Here is a 15,062-nt window from a genome sequence, read left to right as displayed (position 1 = left end):
ACGCCCTCTGTTTAAATGACATCTAGAGAAAGGATGTGTTGAAACCTAGGGGCGTAGCAGTGAGACAGCATCTTTTGCCGTGACACATCATTATCAACACGAGTGGACAAGGTAGGAAGAGAGCGTGTTTCTAAATGTAACATAAATGCATGCAGACCATTAGAATTCTCAGGTGAGGTTTAGGTGACTGATGTTTGAGCTGCGAGCTGTGGGTTAACGGCCACAGACGTGGTTGTTAACATCTGCCTTCTACTGGCGTTGCATGGTAAATTGCTTTTGTATTTATCCTATTCCGATCATGTATTTGGTACTGTATGCTGTCAGGTAGCATTTGATGCAGGGTCATGGTTTAACTGCAGAGTGAAATTATAAGCGTTTTCTTGATGTAAAGCTATGTAGACTTCGTTGTTTCTGAAAAACAATGTCTCACTCTGATCATTGTGATTCAATAACACAGTGTTATAACCCCAAAAGCCTCAGTAGAAGACCATGTCGGACAAAAGTGACCTAAAAGCAGAGCTGGAGCGCAAGAAGCAGCGCCTCGCCCAGATCAGGGAGGAGAAAAAGAGAAAAGAAGAGGAGAGGAAGAAGAAAGAGGGAACCAAAAAAGTAAGTCGATCGCACCGCATTTAAGTTGACACATCTGCACCTTTGAATTTATTTTTGGATTCTCCTGTGCAGGCAGAGAGCCAACAGAAGACGGAGGCGACTTCAGAGGACTCAGACTTGGACCGCAAGCGCCGAGAGACAGAGGCCCTGCTGCAGAGTATCGGCATTTCACCCGAGCCTCCTTTAGGTCTGGACCTCCTTGATCGACTTAATGATAGCATGCTGTAAAGATACAGTATTTTGTCGGTGCAGTATTGAATCTGGCTGGCTCACAAGTCTCTATACTGTATAAGTGTATCATCATCCTGTGCTCATTTCGAATAGATTAGTTGGGACTCCCAAGAGTGTCTTACACTTCCAGTTGGGTTTCAGAAATGCTGTTCTCTTGTGGTCGAATACTGTAACAACGCCTCATAATTGTGAAGCCATCTTCCAAGTTGAGCTACAGTATTTTTACACTTTCAAAGCGTTAACAGTGAATGCGAAACGGGGCCAACCGATGTCAGATTTTCATAAATATGTATTTTACAATGCAAAATTTGCATTTGCATATTTTTCAGTGCCAAATCTTTTATCCCCGTCAAAATCAATGAGCACGCCAAGTGAAACAGAGAGCCAGGATTCAGCCGATGGCGGAGCAGCGGGCAGGTACGGCACAATTTCGACTCGAAAAGTTACAACGTGGATGTCACAAAGCCATTGCTTCATTTCGGAATTACGACCCATCATTCTGAACATGACATTCTCTTTTGATTTCAAAGCCTCATGCACCTCAAGATCGAGCTAGCAAAGTGTTTTGGATTGGCAATAATTTTGCCTCATCTTTTATTTTGACATATATTCTTCTCTGTCTTGTGTGAATTGCATCACAGATTTAGGTAAGAATGTGTATAACGTGGCGAAGGTGTGGTGTTTTGCATGTGACGACATTTGCCATCGTGTCTGTAATTTGATGCCCAGTGGAACACGGGCACTCACCTCAGCTGCTATTGATTTTTGACAAATTCAGTTGCTTTTCTTCTGCATTGAAAATGGAGCACTTCTGATATATCGTGTCAGCAAGCCATACCGATACAGTGTGCACAATAAATGTATTGTGTGTGTTCCAATATTACCTAATTATCGTCAAGCACATTTTGGCTGCAGCACAATGGCAGCTAACTGTTGAGGTCAATGTGTGAGTCATCAATACAAAGTGGTATGTGTCACACTGGTGTCGCCAGAGGTGGAGTTGGGGTCAAAAATCGTAAAGTTGCCAGTGTTGACAATTTGTTTGGCTTTTTGGAAATCAATTTGACAAATTGAGTAAGTTACCTCCAGTCCCACGACCCCTCCTGGACAACAGTGCCGTCGTTTTGAGCATCTCCATTTGCGGCTGTGTGTGCTTGTGTTCCACTTCATAGGTCGGGCTTGTCTGAGGTACAAAGCTCAAGGTAAGCAAATCTCTTGAGAGATGACAGGGATCCACCTATTGTGTGGCAATCATAATTTATCGGATCAAAACACAGCGGTTGACAGTTTTCCCTTTTCATTCCTTTGCACTTGGCTCGTGACTTTTTTTCTCCAGCCTGGATGTCTTCCTCAATTTGTAAAGATTGCCGTCGCTTGAGCCTTATCGGGAATTGACAGTCTGTGTCTTCACGGATAGTGTAAAAACAGTCATTCTGGCAGGTTAATGAAATGGCACAGGCTGAAGGTCTGATGGGTGCACTCAGTGGCCCTGAAAGGTATCATCAAAACGGGAAATGTGATTGGAAGTGTTGCGTTTCTCAAAAATGGAAGGGCTCAGCGCCGGCTTGCCTTCGCACACGTAACTTTGTATTTGCTTCGGTATGAAAGACTCCTCTGCAGCTTTTTTCATGATCATCATTCATGGCAGGGGCGTCATCGTATCTGTCAAACATGTTCACGCCAATCAAACATGTCCATATGATGTGCTGAATTTGATGTTGACCTTGAACGCGGATAAGTCAATTATATAACGGGATATTAAAAGTCTCGTCGTTTCAAGAACCATTTTTTTGTGATATAAAAGTCGTGAAGATAAAGCCTTTCAAAACCTTGTCCACCGTGTGATCTATAACCTATACAAGTCATGTCAGGTGAGCCGAAGCCTGTCACAAATGTGGAAAGTTCAGAAAAAGGCTTCAAGAACAACTAAATTCTCTTTGGGGTTAATCAGAAACAACCGAAATGGCGGCAGATTTGTGCTGACTGCCACTGAACATGAGTTTGAATGTGAGTTCTTAATTCTCAACAGGCAGCCTGTCATAAGAGGGTGTGTACACTTATGTAACTACTTTATCTCAGTTGTTTATTTTTACTTCACGTTTCTTTTTTTCCTTCCTCGGATGAATTGTACAGGTTGTACATCACAATAATGGTGGCAATTATTTTTTAAATGATTTATCCCTGCCGTTTTTTTTTTTTTGTTTTTTTTTTTAATCCCAATTATAGCTTGTTGATGACATGTATGCTCTTTTACCCCCTCTGTTGGTGATGTCAGGACCTTGCAGTGGGACACAGACCCCTCCGTGTTGCAGCTTCAGTCAGATTCCGAGCTCGGGTATGTCATCTAAAAACAAAACAAAATACGACTCAGATGCAATTCAATTTGACGGTAATGAAAGCTGTTTTGAGTGTCTCCATAATTCAAAGAAAGGCACCTTTCTCTGTGAACCAGGCGGAGGATGCAGAAGCTGGGGGCCTCCAAGATCACACAAGTTGACTTCCAACCCAAAGAGTTGGTCTTGTACAGCAAGGAGACACAAACGCCGCACACTGCCCATCTATCTGAAGGTGAACATTTGTGCGTGCATGACGTTAAACAAACATTTTTTCTGACAGACTTCCAACAAGTTTTATGTTCAAACAAACTTTTTTTTTGGGGGGGGGAGGTGCAATTTAGAGATTCACAGGGTTTAGCGGCGCACCAAAAGTTAAAAGGCAGAAGTTTCACGTTGCAGTAAACTGTCGACTTTGGGTGGTTGAATTTGATACTTCTTTGGTTAGCCAAGTTCACAGCCTGTAAACCTGGAGTGACTTAAAGATCTCACAAAAACAGAGAGGAGGCCAGTAAGACAATGTCTGCCTGTCAATTGTTGTGTCTTCAAACATAGCAGTGAATGGTTCTGACTCCTGGTCATAAGTAGAACCAGAATGATCGGTTGAAAACTGACCCAAAAATGATTCCCGATGGATTTTGGAGCGCTTTAATGTTGTGTGTGTTGCAGGCAAACTACGAACTACATTTCTGTAACGGTGTTTACATTTTCATCGAGCCGTGTGAGGTTTTGTGTGTGCCTGCATGTCAAAAACGTGTGCGCACTATTTTGCACAGTGGAGTCTAAACACATCCATATGGTCAACACCACGGTTTGATGTTCCACAAGATTTTGCAAAGTGAGCGCTGGAGAAGTACATTAACTTATTTTACTACCAGATTTTTAAAAACTCAATAATGTAATGAAGTGATAGGTCAGGGACAAAATATATATCGATCTCCCTCACTTGCACTCATATACAAACGAGTGTGGTTCACTGGCGCTCTCAAATGGTCCACAAGAGAATTACTGCCCAAATACGGTTCAGTTGTGTTGAACTTTCCAGCATCCAATTTGTTAGTTTGAACGTTTAGCTCCAATTTTTATTTAACTGTTAACAATACATTTAAATCATTAAGTACATTAAAAAAAAAAAGTATATTTAAGCTCAATGTGTGCATCACGTTACAGTGGCTTACAATAATGTACAATACATGTCAGAAACAAAACATCGGTCTGGTTTTTGATGTACAGTTAGACCTACTATGCTACTGTATTTTAATGGTGATCATGACGGTGGTACTTGTGAGAACCACTCTCCTTGACCTTGGCACAGTACCCCCCGCCCCCAGAAAAAGGATTGTAACAAAATGTTAACGGCATATGTTATTGATACAGCTCTTCTATATTACGATTGTGCAGATGTACCTCATATTCTGGCCAGTGCAATCGTACAAAGTATATTGTAGGCCTCTGCACACATTGTATTCACATGTTATTTAGTGCCTCTGCATGTGGCGCTGATCTATTCCGAGATCTGTCAAGGAAATAGGAGGGGCAAACGCGGGACGCTGATGAGGACAGATGTGCGTGCGTGTGTGTGCGCGTGCGTGTGTGTGTGCGTGCGTGCTTGGTGGTTGCTGATCGAGGGGGCACTGGAATCCACACCAGACCATCTATTATAATGACAGGAAGCAGGAAGTACAACCCCTACAGTCACATGGCCGCCAGCTGCTTAGCAACTCGAGGGAGGAAGATAGAGATGATATGGAGTGACTGTTTGTGTGTGTGTGTGTGTGTGTGTGTGTGTGTGTGTGTGTGTGTGTGTGTGTGAACATCTGGGAGCCAGAGCTGGGCCGTACTGGTCTACGGTGTTTTGACCCTAGCCTTAGGAGACCTTTCTTTACAGATGACTACAAAGTGAGTGTGTGTGGAGAAAAGATGAAAAAAACTGATGTTGCCACCTGTCTGTATTTCTGGCTGTCTGGCCATATGTTTGTTGTTGATTACACAGTAGTGACTCGTCTCACAAAACAACACATTCAAATATACAGTGTAACTCCTCTACAACAAAACCTACATGTGCGAAAATACCCCATAGTGTGAAACAATTTTCATGGATTAAAGCCATTCCCTCTTTTCTGCTTCCCCCTCCAACGAAAAGCCCCCCTGTTGCGTAATAAGAAATCCTTTTCTCCACCGTTGCCTCGCAATGAGGTCCACTACAACGAAAACCAGCCTTCCGCAAAAGTCTAATCCAACCTCAGCCTGCCACAGCCACCGCTACTGCTTAGCTCGGACACGGCAACAGCAACCACCACACTGGTTTACGCATGCGCAGTAGTACAGGAATTATTTGTTATTGTTAGTTTCAGACACAGCACGAACGTTACATTGCTAAAATGGCTACAAAAAAACGGACCTTTGCAGACCAAGGAGGAGAAAAGAAAAGCTTTAACGCTTAATGACAGGATAAAAGTAATAAAAATGAAAGATGGAGGAAGCAAAGTAAAAGACATTATGCAAGAAATTGATATAAGTGAAAGTGAATGCTGATCGTGAATTACGCAATTTCTTTCCCGTTTTTTTTTCTTTCTACGCTGGCTATGAAGTGTCAAATAAGTTGATGATCATACTTATGCACTATTGGAATAAGAATAAAGAGTACACATATATGTTTTGTGTGTGTGTGTGTGTGTGTGTGTGTGTGTTCACATCTGAGATAAAATTTGCTGTTGTGAAAAATTTCTTGCTGCAAACATGATTTCGTTGTAGAGGAGTTTCACTGTATAACTTTCAGCCCTTTCATGTATAGCACGACATTGTGAATCACTCAATTCAAATTTTATGTACATAGTGGAGCGATTTGATTTGGTTCGATTCGATGCACTCTCATCTTTTAAATCAAAATAGAATTTTCCGATTCAACACCCCCCCCCCCATATTGCATATGATGCCAGTTGGCCAGTTGTCTGCAGAGACTTTGATAGTGCCACACTTAGGTCAGTAGTGGCGCTCAGTTGTAGTTTTGCAATATCGAGAGGCTGTTCGGAGGAATGATACAGCGTGGGAGAAAACCAGCTGGTCTCCACAGACAGCGTAGTTTAATGATGGTGGTGCGACCAAAAGAGGTGGTTCCATTGGTTTGACATGCTTGCTCCATGTGCATGTCCACACGCAAGTGCGACTGGTGTCAACTTCTGACCTCTCTAAGAATAACCCGAGCGTGATCTCTACTGAATGTTATTTGGGCCAAAATTCCCCTGATCGAAATGGGATTAAAGAAAAACTCCAATATTGACATTGTGTGCATTTTATAACCACTAAGTGCTGATGGCTGACTCCGAGATTCTCATGGCTTCGTCTGCTCATGAACTTTTGACCTCTTCCACAAGTCGTCTGTCTGTGTTTGTGTGGCGCAAGTTTGTGTTTGGGCCTGAACGCTGATTTGAAGTCGATGCGTGTTCTTACGTGCATGTACGGCACAACGTGTGTCCTGAATTTTCACATTTGGGTTTGAGTGTGTCAAGTGTGCGCACGAGACTTTCTCTGAAACCGTTCAACGATGAGACTTGTCACTTCCCGAGACCAATTGGATTCTCTATAATCATGATGAGTAGCTGTCTATGTGTGCTCCTTTCCCCAATAACCGCTCAGCCGTTGGTCTGTCCCGAGTGTCCATTGTGTTGGTCAATAGGATTAGCCCCAGTCACGGTTAGCTTCGGTTATTTACAGTTTTCTTAATGGATTTGAATGGGCAGGCTTGTCGTCAAGGAAGGGCACTTGCGCACTTGCCTTGGGCCACGGCAGAAAAATAAAGCAGGCTCTAACAGGGTGCGTGATAGTAACCTAATAGAGTGAGGTCAAACAAAGTGTGAGTGAATGGTGGTCTGTCCATCCTGAAAGTGTTTTTTTTTTTTTTTTTGATAAGAACCTCATTTGAAACGCTTTGCTTTCCATCGTGAGCACACAATGCATTTGTTATGGTCTCCTTCATTTTGTCATTCATATATTTCTGTATTTGAAATCCAAACACAACTGACATAAAATATGGCGGGGTCATACCTTTTGACTCATCCTCAAGACGGACACAAACCGGGAATGGCGCATTCTGTTCAGACTGCTTCCAAAGTGGAAATCCCCAGAATCTGGATATCTGGAAAAAGATTTGAAGTGCTTTTTACTCACAGTGTGACGTGAATGAAAGGTGACAAACAGTATAGATTAGGAGAAAATAGTCCTCTCAGCAAAGCTGCGTAGAAAGTGGTTATGTCGTTCACATGTGGTACTATATGATTCTACAGCCTACATTTTGGATTGAAGGAAAAAAAAAATCACCAAAAATGACTCACAATGCTCCATTTATTGGTATAAATATTTGTGCTTGTAATTTTTGTCTAATGCAAAAGGTTTTGCCTGCTTCGCAGGTTCCCACAATACAAAGGCCACCATTGTTATGTTGTTACCAGCAGGTAGTTGGCACCTTCTCATTGTCACACCTCAAACAAAGCGCAGAAAATAAAGACCACCGCCTTAAAAAAAAAAAAAAAAAAAGTGCCGTCATATGTCCAAGATCCAATTGCGATTTCCTGTGTTCACCTGCCACATTTCAAGCCACGCTTTAAGTCTGGATACAATTAAATGACTATTAGTTCAGAATGAAGGATTGTATAATACGGCATGAACAATGACAGCATTATTTTTAGATTTCTATTTTTTTTTTTTTCAGTAGCATATCTGTAATTCAAGCGGCTTTTTGGAATATTGAATGCATTTTGACACATTTGCGCGGACCAAGAGTTGACGTCATGAAATCACAACGTGGCCAACTTTTCGATGTAACAAAGACTTTGTTTCTCCCCCTCAAACCTTCTTTGGACCAGCCAGTCTCCACTTGGCCATGACCACAGTTAAATGCAACTACTTCAAATCAAGCGATCCCAGTCTGCAGATGACTATCGTGTGCGGGTACTTCTACTTGGGATGTTGGCAGCAGGATGGAAAGGTCAAGGAAATTGTAGGCTGCTTGCGAATGCAGTTGCGCACGTATCCGTGTGTCCAGGTCAGCGTGGGTGCAGTGTGAACGTAGCCTACTTTAATTGGTTCTGCTCAGTGGTGCCTTAAAAGACCTGTAATTGGCCACATTGGTGGCCATGAAAATAAGAGAAAAAGCAAAAGTGAGAGTCTGGGGAAAAAAAAAAGACTGCCTTGTACGTTCTATTATTTTTCTATTAATATGATCAACTTGGACTGAAATGTCGGGTCCACTATTGATTCTACTGTATGGAAGAAAACTGCAAAATGGCTCACAGACATCGTAGCGAGGAGTCACTTTGCAGGCCGAGGACCACCGGACTTTCAATACACTGGCGGAAACGCCGACTTATGATTCCATCAGTAATTGTTTGCAGTGAACCACGGGCGGGCCATCAGCAAAACAGCTCTCTGTGTGTGTTCTAATGTGATATTGCACGTTTGGAAAATCCCTCGTTGGGTTAAAAGTTCACAGGGTCTGCAGACATGTTTTTGTATCTGTCTATACGACTCTCTTCCTCTCTTATCATGTTTTCTGGACCATTAGTTTTCACGGTCTGTACAACTTCGGTGGATAGTTGGTGAGTAATTTGTTCCTTAATGTACATTCGCATCATGAAGTGGAACTGGCGATTGCCCGTACAAGATGGGCAAAGAGTGTTTCTAATGCCGAGCCCGTAAGGACACATGATTGGACGATGAAGAGAAGTGAATTTCATCAATGGAAAGTCAAACGTGCGGCCGAGTGGGAAGTAAAACGCAAGCACACATTTGCATGCTGACAAACCTTCGACCCACATCCTAAACTCGACTGTAATCCTGTAATGGATCAGTCTCACGATCTGAACGGCAAATGTATGAAGTTTTTTTTTTTTTTAAGACAGTTTCCCACAATTGACAGAGAAACTGCTTGTACTGGTAGTTTGGAACCGTTTTTTTTTTTTTAATCCATGTGAAATGTTGGAAGCCAACTGCTATTTTATGTCGGCTGTTGCCAACGTCGTCGTTCACGCGCGAGTCCACGAAAAGAATTGATTTCATCTGCTGCTTTTGTCCCGAGAGATGATCGGTTGGGAGAGTCTGACTCATGCCAAACGCTCACAAGGTTGCCGCGCTCAAAAAACGCACCGTGCCAATACACCCACTGTGTCCAGTGAAACCGACGATGCGTTCGAATCAAAGTGAATGTAACACACGCCCCGTCAATATGAAACAGACATGTGGGCTTTGTGGCCACTTTTCAAGGTTCTGCAAAGAGGAGTGCGGTTTCATGAGTTTTGTATGGTTAGGTAGTTACTGTATATGTTTCAGTATCTGGGTGTATGCAGCCACATATGGAAGCAGTTCTCTCTTACATTGTTGTTGTTCCAGCCAGGCGGCTACAACAGGCCGCATGCTTGTACGTGCGTGTGTGTACTTGTGTTTTCTGAAGGCAAAATTCACATGGAGGGTAACCACAGCGAGTGTACCCAGAGGAAGCCGAACAAAATGTCCTCTGTTGTTTGACTACAAATTCACTGAACGGAAAGCACATGTAGCGAATGTCACGTTTGGTTTGAGGACTGACGAACGTTTTGGGAGACCGGGAGCGTGCCCTGTGTTCCTGCGGATATATAAAGCAGTGCTTCTTACTCCAGAACAGAGCAGGGTCCCAAGTTTTGATATGAGAGAAAAGTGATGTCTTTCACGAGCCTCATGGCATTCCAAGGCAGTCACAGATGATTGCGAGTTTCCCCTGAGAGCACCATATACGATGCACAATCCCCCTCTTTATCTTTGTCACTCTCCAATTTGCTCTGGCAACTTTCTTCTCAATCATATTTGCCATCTGATGAGAAGAGATGTGGAGGGATAAGATTCAATGTTTTTTTTTTTTTCAGTTCTCATTTTGTTTTGCTTCCCCCCTGCCCCCAAATTACCTTGAACTTAAATTTTTCACATAAGCATGTCTATTTGTGTGTAAAACAACAGTGGGCCCAGGACATGTGCCTGGGTGGTCAACCGCACTTGCACTCCAAGTTCACCTCAATTCTCCAGAGGTTTTTATTGAAGAGGGTTGACGGTTCACTGCCACGGCCAGCCGGCAGCCCATGGTCAGTTTGATGTTGACAAAACCTTTGTTTGACCTGCCCGTGGTTTTATTTTTACACGTTTTGCTTCGGAAATGACGCTTAAGTTGGGGAATTGTTTAAAAATAATAATAATAATAAAATAACAGCTTAACTGCCAACACTGGCAACGTAAACAATCTGTCTGTGGTTTCTTGGGAAAAACATTAGAAATGTAATATGCATTGAAATGAACCGTTCTAGCTGCAACGGATCCAGGGCTTAATTTCCAAATCATCATCATGGTTTATGGCCTGCCACTTGAGCGCAAAGAAATGTGATGACTGTGCTTCTGCACAGTGTGGATTGACTTGAACGCGCCATTCCAAAAGTCTCCAGTAGGGGGCACTCTTGGCATATAAAGCATGCTCAAACGTGCCCCAAGACTGTGGCAAACTCAAGTGTCAAAGGTTTTGACAAACACGATTACATTTAACCACTCGTTTAGCATTTAAAACGTGGTTTTGCACTCAATAGTTAAAACGTATGAACACATTCATACCGAATGTTTCTACTGTTTATGTGATGAATATTGTACGTTGAACACTGCACACCAAGTCCGTCTTTGGCTGACGCTTGCAAATTGGTCGCTTGGCCTTGAAGTCCAATTACCATAAGACGCACAAAGATGCAAATAGCTGTATTCCTGAGTGACACAAAGCGCCTGCCTGGCATTGAGTCAATGCCACGGCTGTGATTTTATGTAAGGCATTTCTGTTGCGCCTTCTCTCGCTTTCTCTGGTTCTCTCCCGATTTGACAGTTTGGAAAGTTTGAAGTCATGGGTTTTAATCAGGGCCTTGCGGCTGGGCTCAGAGCATGCCGTGGTGTGGTATGATGGCTCAGTTTGAAGATGTGGGTCTGGGTCGGGGCCAAGCTTGGGTGCCACTGCTTGAGAGAGAGAGGGGAAGGGAGAGGATGGGGAGACATAGTGGGGCAGAGAGAGAAAGAAGAAAAAGATAGGAGAAAGAATCAGAGGGCTCCCACAGCAGTGTCATCCGCAGACCACCAAAGGACTAAATAGACTGCTTTAATGGAATCTGATGACGTGCGGGCAGGCACGTGTGCATGCGACGTCCACACGCACAAACTTTGTCCACTGTGCACGCACGCCTTCCATTGTTCTGATCAGTGGGAAGAAACGTGGTGGTGAGATGTACTAACTAAATCATCGTGTGGGGTTCGGTCTGAGCAGATTTGCATCAGGTTCTGCTGCTGGTGAGTGGATGTGGGGGGGACAACTTTGGATGCTACTCTTGCAAGACTGACTTGACGTACTGCACTCAGTGAAGCACTAGTCTCGATTAAACATATGGAAGGCATTGAGAATCAACAAGGTCTTAGTGATGAAGTGCGAGGATTAAAAAAAATAAACATGATTTATGAAATATATTTTGGAGTGTTTTTCAGAATAGCTCTCTCTTTTTCTCTCTCTTTATAATCTGTGTCACTTTACATTACCTTGTCTCACAAAATGGCTGTTGAAGATATGAAAACCCAACTTCAATTTCTTGAAAGCTAAAAAAAGAAAGAAAAAAAAGAAATAAAATGTCATGGTATTCCATTTCGGAAATCTTCGTTGAACGCAGACATATAGCATTTTCCGACAACATTTGAGTGATAGCGTCATTAATTTCACGTGACATTTGTGGAGTCGGTACTTGTAGTACAAGGATTAAATTGCGTTAGATTGAATGAATAAAAATAAAACAATCACCCTGTTGCATGGGGGTTATAAGTAACATGTGCTTGAGTACAGAGGATGGCGTGCATATGCGTCTCGTCAACAATGAGACTTGTTCTCGTTGAGGTTATTGTGTGTGCGTGTGCGCGAGGGTGTGCGTGTGTCGTGCCACGGCCACATTAGAAAAGCCTTTCAAGTCGCCGTGGCTGCCTCTTACTCCTCCGCGTCGTGCTTGTGTTGTGGTCTGCTGAGCAGCCAACCTCCCAGGACCCCTGCGAACTGTTTATGTGAGCGTGCCTTGATGAATGTATTTATGATCTTCTACCCCCAAAATCCCCCCCCTAAAAAATCCATCTGTCCTATTTCCGCCACCACCTCCCCTCACAGAGTAACTTTTTATTGGGATTGAGGGATTTGAGATCTGTCGAGATTACTGATTTTGCAGAATCCTGTCAGTCCAATTGTCGCCTCGACGGTGACACACCGTTGCTTCTGTTACATCGAGTCCACGAGCACTCTAAGGACTTACTTTCGAGTCAATTATTTGCTTTGCGTCAACTTTACAAATATCCATCCCGCCAATTTCAAGACTGCTCGCTCACCTGAGTGTTTTTCTCCAGGATCTATAGTTGACAGCCGGCTGGTCCTGGATTAACCGCCTCCTCTTCCAACATCACGTGGGTTTGCCTCAAGCACACAACATGTAGGATAAGAAGTTAGCTTCAAACGAAAATAAATCCTGCGAGTTTTGAAGATGCAAGCGTAATGTACGAGTGACTGTTACTGAAGTCAAAACCTTGGGAGATGACAGCATGAGATGGCATTAGGTATACAATAACGGCAACGGCAGCGTGGATATTGGGAACGAAGAGGTTCATAAAACTGAAGGCACGGCGAGTGCGGATGGTGGTATGCATGGTGAGCAGAGAGCAAAGCTAGGTTGGGGTCTTGATGCAGAGAAATGTAGACCACTGAATTTCTCTTGAGTAAAGAGAGAGCCAATGAAACCAGAAGTCGAGTTCACGGTGGTGGGCGTCTAGCCGGTGGAGGACTTTTTAAAGCTGATCCATGTAGTACATCTCCGTAAATGTAGTTCCCTTTCCCGACTTTCATCATTTACGTATCAGCAACGAGGACCTACAGTATTTCTCATGGTCACTAGTCACACTTCGGCACACATGAACGTATGTTTCCGTCCGAAAGAAATAGCTCTGATATTTTTGGTACAGGATTGCGACAGAGGAACTTGATGTATGGCATGGCAAATGGCAGCAACATCAACAATTCCTTCATGGGAGAACTGGACTGTCAAGGCATCAGTGAGGTAACCCGTCGGCCATGAATCACGCCGCCTTGCACCAGAGGCCTGTGGTCCTGAGCTGTGACAGTTTGATCGCCCCTCAATGTGGTCGCTCTCTCTTCTCTTCTCGCTCCTCCCATCTTCCGCACCACACATTCCAAACCACTGGTCTGGACATGACAGGATCAAGAAAATAGGACAGACATAACAGAAGACGAAGGAGAGGATACCGCGAAAGGGACTTTGCTTACATTACTTTCCACAGTCGGCGTGCTGTTTCCCTGAAGTTGTGAAGTTTGCAACTTAGTCACTGACCAATGCAAACTAGGACATTGGCACTGGGGAGCGCATTTAGAACATCTTACTCATCTCCTGAGCGCACACTGAATGGAAATGATATATCAAGTACAGCGGAACCAGGAGTTGCAAACGTCCCTTTTTTATGAACAATTCGGTGAGGCACAAAAGTTTCGTGGAAAAAAATGACCTCGGTTTAGGTATTGTTTTCGATATGCAAACGGCCTTGACATGAACGAGCAGATGGATCCATGTTGTGTATCGTCTCCATCAGTGGCAACATGCATACCAAACACATTGCGGCAAACTGAAAATCACTTGGATCCCTCTGCAGCGTAAAGCAGAAAGCCATTGCATAGGCGGAAGTTACACCCACACATCCTTGATCATCCAATCGCAAATCTAGTAGCGGTTGCATTTGTGAATGACATGGTAGCCTAAATGAAATCACCCAAAATTTTTTGTCAAAAGGGGGGGAAAAAAACTGTAGTCCTCCTCCCAGCGTAATTAGAATTAATAAGTAATATATTTTTAATTGTTATATTTGTTCATATTAGTGTGTTTCCACTTATTTATATATTGCATTATATTTATTTAAATAAAGTGGTTAAAAAAAGTATGCATGATTTAGTTTTGGAGCTGGGACAGATTAACTACATTTCCATTTATTTCAACGGGAAACATTACCTTGATTTCGGAACATTTCAAGTTACAAACGGGCTCACGGAACCAATCAAGTTGGTACCTCGATGTTTCACTGCACATCAAAATATTTGCTCTGAGGTGGATTTCAATAAGAAATGTGAGACGATTCTTTTTTTTTTTTTTGATGCGCACTAACAATGACGAATGAGATGTGTTGCCTTGGATAGCAGTGCCAGAGAGGTCATTATCAGCTTAGGCATGTCCAAGTGCTTAATGCACAGTTCATCAGCAGCAGGAGCAAGCTTTAAGTGAGTAGTTTAACATTGCCCCGGGCCGTACTCCAGCTGAGTAAAACACACCCTGACACTGTGTGTGTGTGTGTGTGTGTGTGTGTGTGTGTGTGTGTGTGTGTGTGTGCGTGTGTGTGTGTGTGTGTGTGTGTGTGTGTGTGTAGATGGAGGAAGGATCTCACATCTGAGAGTGTGATGTAGTCACTTCCTTCCACTGGACTAAGCGCCTGTTGTCACTTTGACCTGGCGCCAGTTAACCCCTCACCACCCTTGGCACTGTGGGCAAGGGGCATGAGCGTGCGCGCGCGCGTGTGTGTGTGTGTGTGTGTGTGTGTGTGTGTGTGTGTGTGTGTGTGTGTGTGTGCGTGTGTGTGTGTGCGCGCGTTAGCAGACCACAGGTGTCTGGCCACATCGTCAGAGCGATCGTCGAAGAGGCCCCCCCCTCCCCCGACTCTCAGCATCTGTTTCAGAGGGAGGCCGCAAGAGAAAAGAGGAGGGGAAGTTGGCAAGGGTTACCAATACACAGCCCCGGGGGGGGGGGAGGGGGGGGGATC

The 15,062-nt window shown here is 43.7% G+C and overlaps 1 protein-coding gene and 1 long non-coding RNA gene across 11 annotated transcripts in view; one reads left to right on the top strand and one right to left on the bottom strand.

Moving 5' to 3' along the window:
- Positions 1-15,062, top strand: part of dync1i1a (dynein cytoplasmic 1 intermediate chain 1a) — a 34,621-nt gene that overhangs the window by 148 nt on the left and 19,411 nt on the right. For 4 of the 9 annotated variants that reach the window (XM_019868853.1, XM_019868851.1, XM_019868852.1 and 1 more), the window contains exons 1-7: positions 5-111; positions 458-609; positions 682-796; positions 1,170-1,257; positions 1,482-1,487; positions 3,116-3,175; positions 3,293-3,408. In XM_019868853.1, the coding sequence (XP_019724412.1) occupies positions 490-609; positions 682-796; positions 1,170-1,257; positions 1,482-1,487; positions 3,116-3,175; positions 3,293-3,408 (505 nt within the window). In that variant the 5' untranslated portion in view covers positions 5-111; positions 458-489. Of the gene's footprint in view, positions 1-4; positions 112-457; positions 610-681; positions 797-1,169; positions 1,258-1,481; positions 1,488-3,115; positions 3,176-3,292; positions 3,409-15,062 lie in introns of those variants that run through there. The other 5 variants (XM_019868856.1, XM_019868855.1, XM_019868854.1 and 2 more) reach the window with 3 other exon arrangements.
- The window catches only part of LOC109515222 (uncharacterized), a 49,868-nt gene continuing 49,453 nt past the window's right edge, over positions 14,648-15,062 (bottom strand). For both annotated transcript variants that reach the window (XR_002168139.1, XR_002168141.1), the window contains exon 9: positions 14,648-14,969. This is a non-coding gene — a long non-coding RNA (uncharacterized LOC109515222). The remainder of the gene's footprint in view (positions 14,970-15,062) is intronic.

This window comes from Hippocampus comes, unplaced genomic scaffold (genome assembly GCF_001891065.2).
Source record: "Hippocampus comes isolate QL1 unplaced genomic scaffold, H_comes_QL1_v1.1 scaffold401, whole genome shotgun sequence".
Classification (NCBI taxonomy): domain Eukaryota; kingdom Metazoa; phylum Chordata; class Actinopteri; order Syngnathiformes; family Syngnathidae; genus Hippocampus; species Hippocampus comes.
Note: the sequence above shows the minus strand (reverse complement) of the source record. Positions and strands in the feature narration are given on the sequence as shown.